The sequence below is a fragment of the Pararge aegeria genome, chromosome 1, assembly GCF_905163445.1.
Source record: "Pararge aegeria chromosome 1, ilParAegt1.1, whole genome shotgun sequence".
Taxonomy (NCBI): domain Eukaryota; kingdom Metazoa; phylum Arthropoda; class Insecta; order Lepidoptera; family Nymphalidae; genus Pararge; species Pararge aegeria.
The window spans coordinates 17,605,307-17,625,743 of NC_053180.1; the positions used below are offsets into that span (position 1 = coordinate 17,605,307).

Sequence of the window (20,437 nt, forward strand, 5' to 3'; positions counted from 1 at the left end):
CTGATATAAGCAATATAACAATGGCATTTTTGGCACTGATTGCGTTATCTATTGTTTATGGATGCCGTAAGGATCGCTTTGGTGTTAACACAACGTTTGCAACTGACCTATTAACCTTTTGATGTATTAAGAGCTTGTTGAATGATTATATTTGTAAACAACAAATACATTATGATTATGACATACAATTGCTAGTCTTGTGCATTTATTCTAAGATTTCTTGCAGATATTCCGCTAATGATAAACACTTACACATTTTGCTAAAATACGAACTACTATCTCACTAGAGATTAAATGGGTTAGAGGGCTGTCTCAGAACATACACGAGCGAAGATCTTAATCTAGTCATAACTAAACACTATTCTTAGTCGCAAAAAGTCGTGTCTGGGTTGCATTGTTTCTGATGTTTGAGTCTGGCAGACATGCTGATCTGATATTCGTCTCATTCCAAATAATTTTCAAAGGCAAAAATGGCAGCCTCTCACACTTAAACCAGCTTTAGTCCCGATGCGACTTCCAGCTTTTCTAGCATCTGCGAATTGCACGGCTGTTTTGTTTTGATTTTGCGCCGTCATTTGAAGTAGTTAATACTGTATGTGAAATGGGTGTCAACTGTACGTACTGCACGCAAATCCTGTGCGTGCAAAGACTATGGGATCGCCCACATCTACGAATATTTTAACACGTAGTTTGCGGAAGAATCGTACGAGCAAATTGCCGAAATTTCTCGCGATCTGCTCATTCGTAAATAAGCAATTTACGCGTTTTGTTGTACGGAATATCTGCATGCGATTGTTGTTTTCCTCACTAAATTGATGATATTGTTGTTAACAACTCATGAAAACTACTGCAACTATTTTTCGTGCATTTACTGTAATCCTTTTTAACTGTTTAAGTCTTCGAGAGCGGTGATATTTTAAACTATTGTCTCGTTAAGGACACCTTTCGTACTATGTATATATATTGATGTTGATGTTTGAATATATTATGTAGGTTTATATCTAATCGCAATTAGACTGTTCATTAAATGTGAATATTTGATTGTGAAGAATGAACAGAATCCGTAATTGAAGCAATAATAAATGAAGCTCAAGCTAATGAATCGTCTAATTGTGCTCTATTCTATTCTGTTTGTCGAGTCAAAAAGTCGTTTATAACTGCGCATTGATTTTAATAGCTGGCAATACTTTGCAGTACTAAGCAGATCCTGGTTAAACTTTTAAATTATTGTCGTCGGCTGATTTTATGGTACTTTTGCCAAAATACTGGCCAAGAACACTTTAGGGCAGGGCTTCCCAACCTGGGCGCCGTAGAAAATACATTTAGAGAAGTGTCAAGGCTTGTTGTCACTTTGAAAAATTTTGTGAAGTTCACCTAGCTCCGCCATCCCATTGTTGGTGTGGTTGCATTTTGCTTATTTCTTTGTCAAAATGTATTTTAATGAGGATGTTTTATTTTTTGCGCCCATCTGCTGAACAAGCCTCTATCTATTTTAACTATATAGGTTAGGGCGCGGACGCCGGTTTACGTGTAAGTGCGCCGCTAGCTTAAAAAAGGTTGGGAACCCCTACTTCATTGGGAAAATGTTACCAGGGTTGTTATTTAACTCAAAGATGTAAATAAAGTATAAACAATAACTTTGCTTTCTTTGTCTACTAGAACTAAAATGATCGTAGACGCCAATTACAAAGTTTTTTCGAGTTAGCTGGAATATGAAAATCGTTAATTGTTGTGAAAATTGTGCGGAAGAGGATAAGATCGAGTTTTTTGATAAGTTGTGACATAATGATAAGAGAAATTTCGATAAGACTGGGCATTAAAGAAATAAAGTTATGGTCAGTCTAAACATCTGTTTGCTCTGGCGTGGACATTTGCTAGTCTTGAATGGATATTAATTATATTGTAGTGAAATTATTTGAATATTAAAAATATAAATTGCAATAATTTTACATCATCATTTCTCGCTATTTATTCATTAGAGAGAGACGTTTTGATATTTCAAAATTAAATTAATTTTGTATTGTATAGCGTCGGTGGGATATACGAAACGACAACCAACATCATGACAATAAATAAATGTTCTATTTTTCCGAAACGTAGAGGTTTCAGAGCGCACTATAAATAAAATAAAATATATTTTATTGACAAAGTTAGATAATCACATTTATTATTCAATCGCGTTAAGAATATAGTTACTTGTTGTCAATTTCTCCGTTTGACTAAAAGCTTTAAAATCATAATTTGTTCAGCTATATAACTTAAAGCCAGCCCATTTGTCAATTTTCTCTGCTCTCGGTATTTACTTCGGTCAGAAAATTGGGCAGTTTTATAGATAAACGTTAGCGAATTGATCAGTAACAGTTTAGCTGAATAAAATTGTTATCTAAATCGTCTGATATATAATTTACGGTCAACAAATTAGTCAGACGGCGAAGTTAAAGGCAATATCGCTATTTTCTTGCCGTAAATGAAATATATTTAATAGGCTTTATGTAATAATCATATTTTAGTTAAATTTTGTGTTCGGCTAAATAATGGCCCAGAGATATTGCATTGTATGTATCGTTCCTTATAAGATAAAAACTTCTACTCGTTGGGTATTTTTGCTATTAGACAAGTAAACATATTATTGCATTTAGCTTAAGACCACAAAAAAATCTGTTCATTGAGATACTTATAACTTTGTAAACACGTAACAGTCAACTGCTTTGACATTAGTTGAACCTGAAAAAAAAGTTGTCAATTTGGTGTCAATTCTAATGTCTACAAATTTAGTAAATAAACTAAATTGAAAGGTCTAAAAGTAGTGCTGTCCTATTAACAATTATTCAGAAAAGGATAGCATTGTATTCAATGACAAATTGACACCTATATCGAAATGTTCGAGCGAAACAGAAAATTGGCTGAGAAAATGTTTGTTTACACAGTTTTAAGCTTTCAAGTGCTCAGACTTTAATATAAAGACCTAATTTGTCGCGACTGGATAAGTGGGTAGTATGTACAAACAAGATGTGCCAACTGAATCTGTGAGTGTTCGTGCTCATTTGTTTGTAAGTTTGTGATAATTGGAGGCCCTAAGATACAAATACTTGTTTTAGAGAATAGGGGTGTTGATACTAATTTAAATGTTGATTATTTATCTTCATTCTCGAAAATAAATTTAAAGTGAATAAATTTATGAAAATCTCAATTAGTTTATCGTATAAATAATCTAATAGTGCCAATTACGTTGTACATAAATCTCTTACCATAACTAAATTGAAAAGTCTAAAAATAATGCCATCCTTTTTAACGGGGAACTTTGTGATATGGACAAAATTACTTTTAGATCTGCCAATTTAGTTACGAGATTTTTTACAGCATAATTGTCACCATTGGTGCCAATTATGCCGTACAAAAAAATTGACAGGTCTCAGTGGAATGTTTCAGTGGAAAAGGTTTCTATCCTTTTCCACTGAAACATTCTAAAAAGGACAGCACTTAGAACTGTCAAGCTAGAGATTCTGTACGATAGAACGAGCACCATTATACGTATTTTAGTAAGAGATTAAGGATTTCGCGCACTATGCTACCACATTTACAGCCAATGACCGCAGCGTCCACAGACGGTTAAGAATCTTTAACGGCAGAAAAATCAAAACTTCCGAACCAGTGGCATTCATCGCATACAGACAAACTTGACGTCTGAAAGTACTTACACAAATATATTGTGAGTAATAAATGAATTTTGATTATCCATATTTTGCTTTTCACAGTAACATAATCTACCCTATACCGAATATTATGAAAAAACATATATTTATACTTCTATTTTCGTGGTAGTGAAGTGTGCGAGGTTCTTTTAAATTTCTAAGAGAAGTTATGCGACTTTCACACTTGATGGGAATTTGTATGGCGCTATTACGTCATATATAGACGTTACGTCACGGTTTTGTAATGTCTATTCAGCAATATTGAATGCTTATAACTTCGAACTTGGCTGTCGGATTTTAAATTCGTTTTCACAGTTCCATTTTTGAATAAAATTTGGAAACAAACATTCAGAATTTTATTCAGAATGAAGAATTTAAGTTATGCGAACTAATGTCAAAACCCATACAAATTTTTCTATAATAAAGCATTTTTTCTTCCTCGTAAATATTAATATTTTTCCAAAGTATAACATCGCATATATAATAAAAGGGCTTCACATTGATGGATAATATTCAAAAGGTCTCAATAATAGTCAGTAAATAAATATTTTCGCAAGAGTATCACAGTATTTTTGTCTCTGACAAGTTTATGTAGGTTTATGTTAGTGATAATCTTGTACTTAAACCTAGACCCTTAAGTATTTAAGTTTCGTGGCAATATTTAAACGTTATTTTTAGTTAGCTTTAATCTATCTTTATATTTATAATTTTAATTATTGTTTGTCTATTTTACATTTGGACGTTCTAACTACTATCTTCGAATAGCGAACGCTGATTTCTATTTTCACACCCTCATTACGAGGTTTTACAGTTTCAAAATGATCGAAAACGAAATTCGATATAGTTTCTCCAAACATCGCAAAGCTTTGTCATAAATCGCAGCTACAAAACGTTAACGGAATTCACGAAAATAATCTAAAGTTTTCGAGATGTCGAATATAGCTTGTTTATATTCTTTATTGCACAATAACATAAAACAGAAACATTATGCCTGGAGGCATTTACTAATCTTACCGTTGTTTAATGGTGCTATCCTTTTCCACAGATAAGACAATGAAAGGGAAAGCATGACTTTTAGACTTCACCATAATATTTTTAAATTTATACTTTAAAAAGTTATGTTAGTGATAACTTTATCGAAATTGAAAGTGGCACTATGGATTCAAAGTCGAAATCAAAAGTTTCCAACTTATTGATGTAGACAAAATTAGAATTAATGACGAAAATATGTAAATAAAACTAGCAGGCCCCGAAGAAGTCCTGCCATAAAAATAAAATTGTAAACCAGAATTCGATCGCAGCTGCACTACTTATTCTCATTGTGAATCTAAAACAATCCAAACACGGAAGAAAAATCGGTCAGCCTAGCCGTTTATACTAAAGTACAGAAGAATTTTCAAACTAAAGACATCGAAATTTTGACGCTTTTCGTTTCACTACAGTAGTTTAACGTCCAAATGTAACAAGGCAGTGAAATCCCTCCTCGATTTCTTTATAGTGGCAACGACAATACTGCTATGTATTGCTCAAATGTGCTCATTTATCTCTTGTCTTATTGATTAATTACTGTATTTTAAGGTTTTATTCCGACCCTGTACTTATTAATATTTTTTTGTTAATTATTAACAAGATCTATCAGTTTGCGGGCTAAGTACCTGCGTGTATTTAGATTAGATGAATGAGAAATAAACATTTACCTAGACAGATACGTTTTTTATTTTAACACCGTACGTAAGAAATTATATAATATAAGAAAAAATATCTCCATATCAGCGTATGAAGGCGCATGGTGCACATACGGTGCATAGTAAGATATATCTACAGTAGCTTTAATGATTTTGTGTACATAATATATCAAATATTATTACGTATCTGACGTGTCTAGAATATGTCCAGTAGCGAAAAAGGCATGTTATTCGCCTCATTTGAGATACGGCTGATGTCATGGTTGTCATCGCGTATTTTCTTTACGAAAATTTGGAGAGGACTTATTGAATAAAACAAAAATTACATTTAAGAAATAATATATTTGCACAACTATAATCATTACTTCCATAATCTGCGTAACAATCACGGATTTAAGGAATAAATTCAATTTTAAACACGAAAATAAAAAATGGCTAAATTAACTTTCACTCATTATTTCGAGATACAAAATTACAAAATATGAATTTAGACTCAAGATTCGATTTTGTCGCAGCTGCACATACTCTAAAACCAAAATAAAGATTTTTTTTGTTTTCTAATATAATAATGTCTTTCTTCTTACAAGAATCAGTTTTAGTTTATTTTACGATCATAAATGGAAAAAGATCAGCTGAAAATATTTCAATATAGAAAAAAAAAATTAATTAGTTTTCAATATCGGTAGCTTATTTATTATCCTTAGAGATAGGCCATGCAGACATTGAGAATCTTACACGATAATAATTATGTAACTTTATCAATAATGTCCAATAGCCAAGTTTAGAAAACACAGAGTTACTTTTAAATTAACGCTTTCTTCCTGATACACACTACACAGTACATTTATAATTAAGTATAGAAATGTAATAAATAAGGTCTCTAAAACAGGTCAGATCTTATCTATACGAAACTAATTCTCTATGGCATTCAAATCTCAACTTTACGAAATGCATATTGTAATGTAAATTTTGCCCTTACCCCGTAGAATAATGGTCAATTTTTACGGCATTTATATGTAGATTAGAATATAATAGAGAATAACTAACCTCAACTCTAGATTATAGATATTTTGATTCTATTAGATAAGGAATTTAACGTTCTCACTGAGTTTTTTGATTGAGAAATATATGTAGTACATTACTGCAGCGGCCTATGCGATGTTTTTTTTTTTTTTTTCAATAAACAGCTTTATATTTGCAAGCAACTTTGCAATGTTCCGTATTAAAAGATCGTTCCATTTTCAAATTACAAGACAGATACGAGCTTACTATGTAATTAATTTGACATATTATATGGAATTTCATGCACTACTCACATTTATTTGGCCACAACAAAAATTTCGAGATAATTAAAGAAGGTTGTCAAAATAATGCTCAAATTTCCAATAATTTTTGACAAAAAAAAATATGTTTTTATTTAAATTGGATTTTCGTGTTACATATGAAACTGAAGAGTACATTGAATGTGTAATAGTAATAATTAATGTGACACCAGCTTTTGGAGGCTCGCATTACTTGAGCCGCTGGAGCAGAGTGGTGTTGAGTAGGTTGGCCTGCGCCAGGGTGGCGGCGCGGTCAGTCAGTTCGCTGCTCGGGAAGCTTGTGAGCAGAGTGAACGGCTGAAGCTGGTAGATCGGCTCGGCGCGGGACACGTATTGTATGAGGTCGGCGACCGTGTGGGTGTGGTTGAACCGACCGGTGAGACGGCTGCCGTCGACCAGGCGAAACTGCGGGGCAAAGTTGACACTTGAATACACAACGTGTAACAGAATTACGAAATAATACTGAAGGATAAAGAAATATACTACGACAATACACACATCGCCATCTAGCCCCTAAGTAAGCGTAGCTTGTGTTATGGGTACTAAGATGACTGATGAATATTTTTATGAATAATATACATAAATACTTCTATCTATCTTGTAATGAGGCCCGCTTCAGCGGGTGCACTTCGACCCTCCAGGATCTTTTGTGCTCGCCCCGTCCTTGTATCCCCTCACCCTAAATAGCTTCAAATATCCACTCTAAGTTTTATTGAAGCTTTTAGGTTGGAGGCACAGTAATCCTCTGGTTGTTGATAAGCCACTCCCAAGAAGTCCAACCGCTTTCTAGCTAATCCGTCGCATTCACAAAGTAATACATAAATACTTACTATATACATATAAACACCCAGACACTGAAAAACATTCATGTCCACCACATAAACGTTTTCCAGTTGTGGGAATCGAACCCACGGCCTTGGACTCAGAAAGCAGGGTCGCTGCCCACTGCGCCAATCGGCCGTCATGAAGGATGCTTATGTATATTTTATATGGAATCACCTGTAGAAATATTAAACCAAAAGAGGCACATTTATTTTTCCATACAAACGAATTCGAAACTTTCTAAGTGTTGTGACAACCCTATTGATGATAAAACCCTATGAAAGACGGACTTTGCGGAATTCGAAAAATTAAGCTAAATTAAGCTAAATTTGCGAAAAATTAAGCTAAATTAAGCTAAATTTGCGAAAAAATAAGCTAAATTTTCTATACTCCGCGAGAATCTGTATGCTGTAATTAATAATTTCTTCAATCATTATATTCCAATCCCAAACAGATCCTCGGCAATGTACCCTCTACGCACGTTTCGCTCCGAATCCGGGGCATTCTCAAGAGATGTTGACTTGACAATGAATACAACAATTATGGCGGTAGGTAAACTGCCATAATTTTAGTCAAAAATATCTTCATGCAAGTAGGTCCACAGGTAGCACTTATGATGTTTAAATTACAACAGAAACGTGTACACGGTAGTGAGATGATGGCGTAACTACATTTTTAAACTTAAAACTAAAGTTACTAGGGTTCCAAACGCGCCCTGTTCTAAGTTGAAGCCCACAGCAAACCTGTAATATTCTTTGCGTAGACTTTCTAACAGTTCTCATGCGTGCAATGCGTTCAACAGCAAATATTGTGAGACGGACATTTTTCATGTCAAAATTGGCACTATTAGGAGTAATTAATTATAAGCTTTAAAGTTTTTGTCTTTCTTTTTCGTTTTTGAATAATTTTCGCTTGGTAGGTACTTATTCCTAAGCAATTGTGGTTAATTTTATCGCATATGTATAACTAAGTTGTGCAAACTTCTTTGGTTTATGTGTAATAGTACTGTTTGTTTCGCTTGGAAAGCTAATAAAGAAATAAACGTTATACCTGTACGGTGGTTAGAGGGCTACTCTCGTCAAGTGCGACGGCGGCTTGTGCGGCGCGTTGGTTGGCCGCGCGGTCGTCCGACGACGACGCCACCGCTACCGTTGCACCCACCGTCGCAGGCGTCGGACTGCGGGCCAACACACTGATTAATATCGCAAACAGTGAAAGAGATATGGTCTAACATCCGGCTGCGTACAGTAAAATGTGGATTAGTACGTTTATCGGCTTATTGCTGAAAACCAAGAAGAAGAGTTGGTATATACATTGCCTGATTAAGAAAGCGCGGGGCCCGAAGCAAATTCTTTAAAAAGCCCTTGATCTGCTATGGGTTCTTAAGTATAAAGTGCTAAAAGTACAATTCAATACTCAATGCGTATCTTAAATGCAATACGTGTTTGCTATCAGAATGAGAAGGGTCTAGGCCGTTATCCACCACGTTGGCCCGATGCGGATTGGTAGACTTCACATACCTTTGAGAACTCTATGAAGAACTCTCAGACATGCAGGTCACCTCAAGATGTTTTACTACACCGTCAAAGCAAGTGATATGATAAAAGTCTAAGACACCGGCAGGCATCTTTGCATCGCTCGAGTCCATGTGGGACTGCGGTGCATCGATAATGGAGTCGTATTTTTATCAAAAAACCCACCAACTCAATGTCATGAACATAAATATCTGGCAAATATGAATTTATGGTTATCAAAAGTTTAATTATTTCCCCAGTTTTACACAATTCCTTAAATTAAAAAACGTACATTACTCGGAAATTTTGCTACACAATTAAATTTATTAAAAATGTGTCAGTCTCATATATATGACGAAATCTCAAAGCAAGGGTGGCACTTACCTTCCGAGCAAGTGTCCTTTGCCGGAGAAGGCCTGATGTCTGGGCGCGGCGGCGTGCGCGCAGTCATCATGCCGCTTGTCTTCCAGGCTCAGTCTTACTTCACCACGGCCCGACAGTTCCGCTGGTATCTCCCTGCAAATATAACAATGTCGTTATCAGAATAAGAAGGGTTTCCTAACTATGTTTTTCTTCACCGTTACACCAAGTGGTTCTTATACTTAGGTTGCCTGTAAAAGATCACTTTAAGAGATAAGGCCACCTCTGCACCCTAACACTATGCACTTTTGTCTTTGTTTTTCTTTGGATTCTTTTGTTGCAATAAAGTTATTTTATCTATCTATAGGTCCAAGATGGCCGCTGCCATGAACTGGCAGATTACATTATTTTTTCACAGCTCCCTCAACATGGGTATCAAATGGCGTGACATGTAGAATTTAAAATGAAAAATAATTTATTTGTTATCTTTAGACTAGACACAAAGTCAAAGTCAATAATACTTTACTCACGTAGGCCCATAGGTGGCACTTTTAATGCGTACATTACATGAGAAGTGCACGGTAGTGAGATGACGGCGGTGACCATATTCGTAAACTTAAAACTAAAGCTACGAGATCCTGGTCTAACAAACTTAGTTGGGTGTTATATTTTTATTCTTACAAAACTCTGGTCCCTGAAAGTAAAGCCAAAGCCACTTAGCCTTATCTCCGAATGACATAACAAATCGTATTGGCATCATGATATCCACGTACCCCCGTCGTATGCAGTTGAGGAATTCCGCGTTGTCAGGGTCGGAGTACTGGCGCAAAGCACCGCCGTCCACGGAGAAACCCTCGCGGTACAGCTGCAGGCGAACTGAACGCGGCTGGTTGTCCTGCAGAATAATAAGGGATTTTGATGATGAGTTTGGTTTGAATTCAATTTTTTTTTTTTTTTGACAATTTGCAGAAAAAGTTTACGGCCATTATTTTATTTGAATTTAAGGGGGCGTTCATAAAATACGTGCGATTTTTAAGGGGGGGAGGGGGTCGAGTCGAATCTCATTTAATCTTACGTCGAGAGAGGGGCGGTCTCGGCAAATAACAAGCAATTTTTTTTTTATTAAAAAAAAAATATATACTGTTTTGGTCCATTTAATCTCGATTGTACATGCTTAAGATCTAATTTTAAATGCTATCGTAATACAATTAAGATCATTCAATAATTCGTTCGAAAGTAAATAAGTTCATTCATACTTAGACGTTATACTTCTAATGATTGTCAAAGCACCATATTTTTGTTTTATACCATATGTTTTATCTTTTTACAATAACAATCAAACGCGTTTACGTAAGGTACCCACATTTTGAAAAATATCACGTGAGATTGGGGGATGGGGAAGGGAGTTGTATAAAATCTCACGACATCTCACCAGAGGGGGGGGGGGGAAGGTGGGGAAAATTAAAAAAAACACCTTACGTAATTTATGGACGCCCCCCTAATACGTTAACTCTTTATGTGGGGGTGTATAACTAAAAAGTTAGGGAAAGACAACCTTAGTTAATACTAAGGTTGTCTTTCCCTAACTTTTACAACATGAGCGTGAAGGAACAGGTTGTATAAAATTGTTATAAATCTACATTCAAATAGCTAAATACAAATACATAAACAAAATTGCATAAATAACCTGTAACCTGTCCATTCACGTTGTGAGATTATTTATTTGGTTTTTTATTTTTCATTTATAAAAAATATAAGACCACTTTACTCAATTCAGTGTCTTTCTCTTTCTCTTATTCTCATGATGATGTCATTGATTGTTACGAGTTTAATGATCCAATAATTTAAAAAAGAAACGATGAAAGTTTGAAAGTTAGGGCCACACATTCACGAGTAGTATTACTCCCTAACAGGTTAGCCCGCTAAAATTAGATAGACTGCATCATTACTTACCACCAGATGAGATTGTAGTCAAGGGCTAATATGTAGTGAAATAAAAAAAAGTACACTTATTTTAGCCTAAATAATTTTTGACTTACCTGTTGCCCACCTTGCCGCCCCGGAGTAACCTGTTCATGGTCGTCCGATGTTTGACCTGGAAGCAAATTGCCATATAAATACTACTCTAGGAATCTCTCTAGCTGTCTCTGAGCTGGTTTAACGGTGCTAACACTATCAATTAAAATATGTATGAAAATCGAAAAATCAATGTCAATGAGTATATAAACACTGTGTTGATCTGTGTCACAGATAGAACTATTTTGAACACTCTATACCTAAACATACTCTGTGGTATAGATTCTTTATTCGCTCACGGCTAATAATGGTGCCAATTCATCAGACTTAAAGGCTATTTCTAGATGTAAATTTCGTTTACTTATTAGATTTATAGTGCACCCAACACGTCATAGACTAAGATAGTTCGTTAAAATCAGATAGTAACATTCAAATTAAGCGAGAAGTATGAATGATTTATAAAATTGAGATATAGATCTTGACTTATAGAACTTAGCAATACTAGCTTAGTTACCGTCATTTAACATGTGCAAGTGATAATGACAAGTGGGGCTAGCATGCTCGCGACGAGAGGATTATGTCTGCACATTATCTTGCCAATTTCTATACAAAAAATACGAATAACGGGTAGAAATAATTATCTCATGGCCGGCATTCTAGCCCTACAGTAATTAAAGTTCTGTTTGAATCCTGAAGAAAAGTTAAAGGCAACATAGGAATCTTCAAAGCGGTATAAAGAAAATTATACCTAATCTGTATCCAACACCACCAAACACTCCTCCTCGACCACGACTGGTTGAAGATGTCTCCTCATCAAAAGCAACTGCACCACGTCTGAAATATCATTATTCATGAAAAATGTCACATTAAAAGACTTTTAGATGTGATTATTAATTGAGGTATGACAATGCCCTGGGTTTTCTTAATGTTACTCACTCTCTAATGCTCTTGAACATTTCTGAAATAATATCCTTCCTTCCTTTACCCGGTGGCCCTAATATCTGTTGTCCAGATCGTTCTGACCCACCTGCATAGAAAGCTTCACCTGTAACAAAAGAAAAATTGAAAGTGTGTGAATAATATTGACTATATTGATATGACTTCAGCCTATTGTCACTTCAGCATCGCGACTCGTTGAGCTATGTCGGAAACTGTAGTTCTTCTACGGATCTCCTCATTTCTGATTGATCACGTAGAGATACTCCAAACATAGCTCTTTCTATTCCACTGATTGATAGTTCTCTTACGAGGCCCACAGATAGCGACCACGTTTCAGATCCGTAAGTCATCACTGGCCACACGCACTATTCGAAGACTTAGGTCTTCAGGCGCTGAACGTATTTGCAGCGGACGCGGTGCCCATCCGAGTTGGATTTGGCAGTTAACCTGTTTCTCGAAATTGGACCTATCTTACTAGATAGTGAGTCCTAGGTATATGTCTACAATTTCCAGTGCAAATTTTTGTCTGTCCATGTTCATACATAGGCCCATCTGTTGAGAAACTCTGCTGAGGTCATTCCAGAGTTTTTTTTTTTGACCAAAATTGGTTAACTGAAGATGAGTGATGTACTTGCATTCAATGCAGCATCTCTGTGGTAACCATAACACAGCCAAGGTTTCCACTAAATCGTTCACATCATAAATTGTTCTCAAATGCTAAGCAGAGGCTGGTTATCCACAATCTGTTACAGAAATCTAAAAGTCATAATACGCTGACAGTAGAAAGGCAAATAAATAAATAAATGATTGATTATATTGAATACATATTCACAGACCTGATTCTTGGCCGTTTAGTCTTCCTAACTCTTCTTTTAATTCTGAATTCTCTTTTGCCAGTCTATCTATCTCTTTTTTCAACCTTCTTATCTCTTCTAATGCCTCATTCAGTTCCCTCATATTGGATTCTCTAGATTTTTCTGAATTGGCCTTGTCACTCTTTTTTGAACAAGTTGGTGTATAGCAAAAGATATTAAGTACAGTTTCCTCTCTTTGATTTATCCGTCCGAATTGCAAAACTATCAAATTAAAATTTAATTTGATGTGTACCTATAGTATTCTTTTCAATAGGGTATATATATATTCAATATATTGTTTTAATTTAAAAAAAATAACCCACAATTCTTTCAGATCTTTTAACCGATAACTTTCTTAATATATTCTATATAATGTTTGTCAAGTACAAAAGGTTGATAATTATTTTGGTTATCATAATACAAACAATATACATTCATATAATATTCATGCCTAAAACCCTTTACTGATTAATACACATATCTTTAGTAATAAAAACATCTTTTTTCACATAAAACTCCTTCAGATGCTTTTCTATCTGTACAGTTGGCCAGCTGCACGGAATATATTATGTTTGAACAAAACTATACAACAATAAACTCACCTTCTTCATCGCTGGAACTATCCTGTTGCAAAGAGGCCAAAGTCGCAAATTGTGGGTTGGCAGACTTTTTTTTGTCCTTCTTCTGAGGTGGACCGGGTGACTGTGGTGGGGACTCCATATCACTGTCTGACAGCTGTGGGAGAGCTGATGACGGTTGTGTGTTAGCCTCCTCCATATTACTTCCGTGCTCATAAAAGCTAGATAGTGCCACCTAAAATACATTTATAGATAACTAACTAATGTAATGTTGTCTTTGGATAACAATGACCAATGATTTTAATGCAAATTCAGCCATCAGAACAGTACAGAGCAGAAATGCTTGATATGAGAATGAGAGGAAAGATTAACATACCCAAAGTAACATAAATTATCATAAATATTGGGAGGGCACATGTAGTGTTGGAAAACTGATGTAATATCTTTCAAATAATTGTACCTATTAAGAGATGCATAGTACCTAGAGCAATTAAATAATAAATAAAGAATCTCATACAACAGCCATTCTAATGTTAGGTTGGCCGTCGCGTTTAGTGGTTTAACAAAGAACAATATTTAATCAGTTAATAACCAAAACTTATCAGTGTATATAGACTGGTTGTGGAAATGATGTGAGATTTAATTAAATAAATAAATAATAAATATACTACAACAATACACACATCGCCCCCTAGCCCCAAAGTAAGCGTAGCTTGTGTTATGGGTACTAAGATGACTGATGAATATTTTTATGAATTATATATACATAAAATACTTAGAAAATACATATAAACACCCAGACACTGAAAAACACTTATGCTCATCACACAAACATTTTCCAGTTGTGGGAATCGAACACACGGCCTTGGACTCAGAAAGCAGGGTCGCTGCCCACTGCGCCAGTCGGCCGTCAAATTCAATAGTATCTAATATAGTGAGAAACTACCTAGGTTATGAATTAATTAGCAATATTTATATGAACCTCTTTTATCAACTTTGTATGAATGCATCATCTGAAATTTACTTTCATAAAATTCTTGATTCATAGATAAACTCTGCATTTTGAAATAATAGTATAATACATTTCCAATGGTCATTCTACCATTACAAAGTATGCATAGTGTAGTTAGGTGTATTTTTATGCTATATAGATGTATTTAGTAAGTTAACTATAGCTATTAGGTGACAATGATGTTTGAAACTGCAAAGTGATAAGTCGAAAATGAGGAAAAAAGGAGAATAACAGTGGGCCTTTATATGAAGTCGTAAAACGTTAAAACGAATATCACTAAAAGGATACTTACGTCTAGCTGCCAATTAGAAGATTCTAAGAAGAATTTACTTCGGTTGTCGTCTGCGCCGGTAACATCACAAAACTGTCGTAAAATATCTTCCTTGTTTGGAGGCATTTTGCTACCACTTACAGTAACACTATTATTACTCTGAAAATATTAATAGTAGTACAATGCTATGATGAGAGTTGTTATTTTATCATGAAATTATGGATACAACAAACACAACGTTGAACTGGAATACTAATCAGTCATGATCAGTGACAAGTGTCTAAATTGAAAAAGTCAATATCATTCATTTTCATTTTATGTCATGATTTGAGTTTTCTGGTTTTAGTCTGTGGATAACTTACATACAGATTAATAATCAGAAAGTTTCGACGAACTGCCAACATTATAAAAAATAAAGACGCGGACGCGATCTCAATCTAATAAATAAATTTACTCGAATATAGTTTATTGTCAATTTTCGTTTATTTTTTTGACTATACATCCTTTGTTTTCATCATAATATGTTGAGATGTTTAAGCGGTACGATCCATTGACGGATTTTAAAACGTCAGCGAAACAAATCTTTTACGAGATATGATCTGGAAACGGGTTGATATAATGAAACGAAAATAACTATTTTTTAGAAAAAAATTATATATTTTAATGTTAAAAAATATATATTATAAGGTTAAGACTGATAGAAACAAAGATAATTTTGACGACGCAAACCGTGCTTCGTCACATTTGTCAGACTGGTTTACTGTTAATACCTAACTTTTAAATGCAAAAAAAACCAAGTGTTTGGAATTTGTTTTGCCTAACGTAAAAAAAATGATAAAAACATCATAATAAATGGAGAAACACTTAAAATCCACTGTTTTTCTAGGAGTGACTCAAGCGGATTGTAAGCTACAGTGGGGTACCCATATAGAAAGCCTAGCGAGTAAACTCAGCTCAGCTCCATATCCAATCAGGAAAATTAGACAGCGTACCGATTTTGAAACAGCTAGGCTTGTTTATTTCGCATACTTTCACAGTATTATGTCCTATGGGATCTTACTGCGGGGAAAGGCTGCAGATATTGTAAGTATATTTATACTACAGAAAAGAGCCGTACGATCAATATATAAACTTGGATCACGCGAATCGCTTCGTGAAAATTTTAAACAAATAGGTATTCTTACAGTAGCTTCGCAATATATCGATAATAATATAGTCTTTGTGAGACAAAATATTGCTCTTTATAAACAAAAAGATGAAATTAACAATCGACTTACCAGAAACGGACATAAATTAGTGATATCTGCATATCGTCTGCGAAAGGTGCAGAACTCCTTTGTGGGGTTGAGTATACGCTTTTACAACATGATTCCTAAGAAAATACTTGACCTACCAATATACATACATTTAAAAAATGTGTAAAAACGCATCTAGTACAGCGAGGTTACTATACATTTGATGAATTCCTCAATGACAAGGTAGATTGGAAGCAGCCAGCCTCACTCTCATCTCCCGCAAGATAGAAAAATGATTGTAAATGTTGATGTTGGAAAAGAGCAACTACTGGGTTTCTTGCCGGCTCTTCTCGGTAGAATCTGCTTTCCGAACCAGTGGTAGAGTCACTACAAACATGCATACTTGACGTTTCAAAAGTGCTTATAAAGTAGGCCTACTTGAAATAAATGAATTTGAATTTGAAACAGCCTGCTGCAGACGGACAGACAGATAGCAGACAGTAAGGTCTTAGTAAGGGTTCCATACTCCAAGGGCCTGTTGGCATCAATGGGGTATGGAACTCAAAAAAATATCTAACTACCTACATTGTTAACTAGCTGAGATACAAAAACTTTTTGAATTGTATGTACTAGCTGTTGCCCGCGTCTTCATTAAATATAGTTATAGTTCTGAAAAAAATTTAAGTATTCAGTATTGCTAAGCCTTAAATGAGGGGTTTGCTGCTGTCCGCTGAGGATTTCTGTCCTCTATCTCCAACCACAGTTTGGGCAAAATTAAAGACATATTATAACCTCTATAGTACAAAAATAATTTTGTACTAATGTATTTAAATCGGTTATAATTTGTCGGAGTTATGGTGTAAAATCGTCAAACACTTTCATACCCTCTCCCAAAGAACCCAAGCTTAATGTTGGGGTAAAAAATATCCTATATTACTTCTAACGCTTCCAAGAATATGTGTACAAAGTTTCATGAGGATCGGTTAAGGAGTTTTTGCGTGAAAGCGTAACAAACAAACTTACATTGACATTTATAATATAAGAAGGGAAGAAGGGATTACAATGGCAACCCTAACACTCCTGTGAATTGTAGGTTATTATTTTATCAATCGGGTCTTCTGTCCATATTGATTTAGCTTATAAATGTACTGTGTTAATGCCCAGACCCCTAATCATACACATAAATCTTAATATTGTGTTAAATTTAATTAGGAGAAGTGTTAAGTTATGCAATAGGGAAATAAGCTTATTCAAATGTACAGTGACTTGTATTTAAAACTACTTGATTCCCCAAACTAAGCTTATATCTTATATCTTGTGATGTGCATGTCGAAATTACTATATACTATTTTTATTTATTTATTTGTATATATATATATGCTATTACTACCTTACAATCACTGCAAGTGAAGTAGCTGTTGAATGTTACTATTTGATGAACAAATCTTGCCCAAACTCTTTTATTGTTCATTGTATAATATTGTTTCTAATAAGGTTATGTTTAAAATTTTGGACTTACAAGAGACAAGACTGATATGAATACATAATATTATGAAAAACAAAGTAGAGGCTATAACTTACATGACCAGCAACATCATCTCCAGATCCGTCAGTACCATAATGCTCATTTACTTTGTTCAGTAGCGACTGGATATTTGAACCAGCAATATTGTCAATTATTATCTACAAGTTACAGCAATTTATTAATACTAGGTCTAGGCACTTATTTTTCTAAAATTATTATTGCAAGCTTTTTTTTATTTTCCTGTATTTTATAAACATGTTTTATTAAATGTTTTCTCAAACTTCTCGTCTTAATTGTAAGTGACAAAACATGTTCAAATAATATTTATAAAAAAAAATCGCTTCGTAGAGTCTTTTCTTACATTCATAATTAACAAGATCGTGCCATAATAGTAATATATTTACATTTTGTTTATAATATTTTTTTTACTTGAACAAAAACAAAAAAAATTTGTAAAAAAATAGATTATTTATAGTGTTCAGAACACACCATAATTTTTTCAAATTAAAAAAATAATATTCAATACCTTAAATAAATTAAGTAACGTGCCGTACTCGCTTTAGACGCCGCGCGCCATACCTAAAAATGTCGCGCGCCAAATCTAAAAATGTCGCGCGCAGACCTATTTACATTGTTAAATAAAAATTATAAATAATGGAGATAGAGTTCCGAGAGTTGGGAGTTTTTTATTGGAAAATTCCTCCTCTTTTAGAATCTTTTTTTGAATTTTAAAATATCATTAGTTTATGAAATATTGGCAAAAAACCTAATGCAAAAATTTTTTTTTCATCTTTACTTGTTAATAACTCCAATTTAATGTTAAGAGCAGTATCTCTATTTTGTACCATTTTCAACTTGTCGACTAGACTAATAGGGCACAGCCAAAACAAAAAAAAAACATTACATGTCACTAGGAGCATGAGAAAACTACTTGTTGTTCCATATCTTTACCTCCAAATCCCTTGTTAATGTGACACTTTAGGATATTATGTTACTTTACATTTTGTTTGTCTATGCATACCATTTTCATTGTGTGCTGCAATGTTGAAAACAAATTAAAATGGCAATGGGTTGTTATGTTTTGGTACAACCCCCTTTTTCTTATTTAGAAAATGTTTTTTCTTTTGCAACATTCACATCATAAAATGAAATAGTACCATAACTCATTTCGTTCTCGTTTTTTTGCTCATCAATTTTACTTAAAATTAATATAGCAGTAAACTTTCAGGCTTTTTTTGTATCAATTGTTTATTAGTAATCATCGGACAACGGGGAAACTATATTATTATTATTTGCTAATCTTTTGAAGGTTCCATTTCAAAAGTATATATTACTTTTATTATTTCCCACCCTCAATCATAAAATGTCACGAAACAGTCATTTTCCTTCCTCAATCTCAGCACACAAATTCCCCTCATTCATTACTTGTAAAATAGACCCCAGCTTTTTAAAGACCACTCTCAACCAATCCTAAAGGTATGCAAAATTAAAATAATGTGTTCATTGTAAAACATGAAAGTAGGAAATCTTTTTCAATGTACAGTCAAGCTGCCCAAAAATGTTGCAATTAAAAATCAAGGTTCTTACTATACACACCTTGACAACAAAAATAGGGATTACTATTCAGAAACAAAACAGACATACTGATTAAATTAAGGGTAGTTAATATGCCCCCAGGTCAAGTCAGGAACATACACTAAGAAATCTTAAAACTGAGCCTACAGAGCTTAATATTTTTTGCCTAGTTTACATTTCAATTTGTATTTATCATGCTTTTATAAAATTTTCATTTGTACTAGTTATAGTTTATATATATAGGATTTTTATTTAAGTAGAAAGAGCAGTTATGCTCTTGCTACTTCAATAAAAATCCTTTTAATGATACAAACTTACTCCATTTCTGAAGAATATGAATGAGGGCATAACATTTATATGTTGATTTCTTGCAGTTTCTTCGCACTTATCTATATCCACTTTGAGGTACACTGCTTGAGGGAATTTTGCAGGTAGCTTCGCAAAAAATGGTGCAATACTCTGACATGGTGGACACCTGGAAGTGTTTAAGCAAGAATAGATGATAAAAGGGTACTGGGTAAGGTGAACGAACGTGGTACGAAACTCAAAAATTTTAATGGAGTCAAGTTATACATACCATGTCGCATAAAAGTCCACAATGACTAACTTTGTGCCGGCTTTAGCTATCTCTGCTTGAAAATGTTCCTCGTTTAAGATTTCTGTTACATCCATTGTAGAATAATATAATTAGAAAACAGGAACGAGAAAACATCCAATTTCAAAATATTATTGATCGAAAAGTCGAGACTTGACAGCACGATTACAGGAAAAGCCTGAAAAAACCTCAGATAAAGGAGCATCTATGAAAAAAATAGCAAAAACCCGTGCAGGTACGTTTGCTATTTAGTCTGTGGTTTTCTGTCCAAGTATAATTATTCAAAGAGGATATAAATTGTAAACACGGAATTACTTACAAGCATGCAGCTTTAAAACTAACCTATGCTTAGAATAAAAATAAAATCGAATTCATTTGCTTCATATATTTTATTGCATGGTTCCATTCTATCAACAACTGATCAAATAATTATTTTATTTTG

General features: G+C 34.2%; 1 protein-coding gene across 3 annotated transcripts; it reads right to left on the minus strand.

The window, feature by feature from the left end:
- Nucleotides 1–6,495: 6,495 nt before the first annotated feature.
- Nucleotides 6,496–20,166, minus strand: LOC120623766 (NSFL1 cofactor p47). Of its 3 annotated transcripts, XM_039889988.1 has the most exons (12): nt 19,978–20,166; nt 19,719–19,875; nt 17,882–17,983; nt 15,087–15,224; nt 13,807–14,017; nt 12,348–12,456; nt 12,160–12,245; nt 11,435–11,490; nt 10,169–10,290; nt 9,420–9,551; nt 8,572–8,698; nt 6,496–7,104 (listed from the first exon to the last, which is right to left on the minus strand). In XM_039889988.1, the coding sequence occupies exons 1-12, from the start codon at nt 20,070–20,072 to the stop codon at nt 6,889–6,891; spliced, it is 1,551 nt and encodes a 516-aa protein (XP_039745922.1). In that variant the 5' UTR covers nt 20,073–20,166; the 3' UTR covers nt 6,496–6,888. The 3 variants fall into 3 exon arrangements, with proteins under 3 accessions (XP_039745922.1, XP_039745930.1, XP_039745939.1); XM_039889996.1 differs by lacking the exon at nt 17,882–17,983; XM_039890005.1 differs by lacking the exons at nt 19,719–19,875; nt 19,978–20,166 and adding an exon at nt 18,352–18,437.
- Between the last annotated feature and the right edge of the window lie 271 nt (nt 20,167–20,437).

Excerpts from the sequence above, each read along its gene's own strand:
- LOC120623766 (XM_039889988.1), bottom strand. The coding sequence starts at position 20,072 with ATGGATGTAACAGAAATCTTAAACGAGGAACATTTTCAAGCAGAGATA. Across the intron at positions 12,457-13,806 it reads TAGTTCCAGCGATGAAGAAG|GTGAAGCTTTCTATGCAGGT; the intron begins GTGAGTTTATTG and ends CTTTTGTTACAG. Across the intron at positions 9,552-10,168 it reads CTCAACTGCATACGACGGGG|GGAGATACCAGCGGAACTGT; the intron begins GTACGTGGATAT and ends TTATATTTGCAG.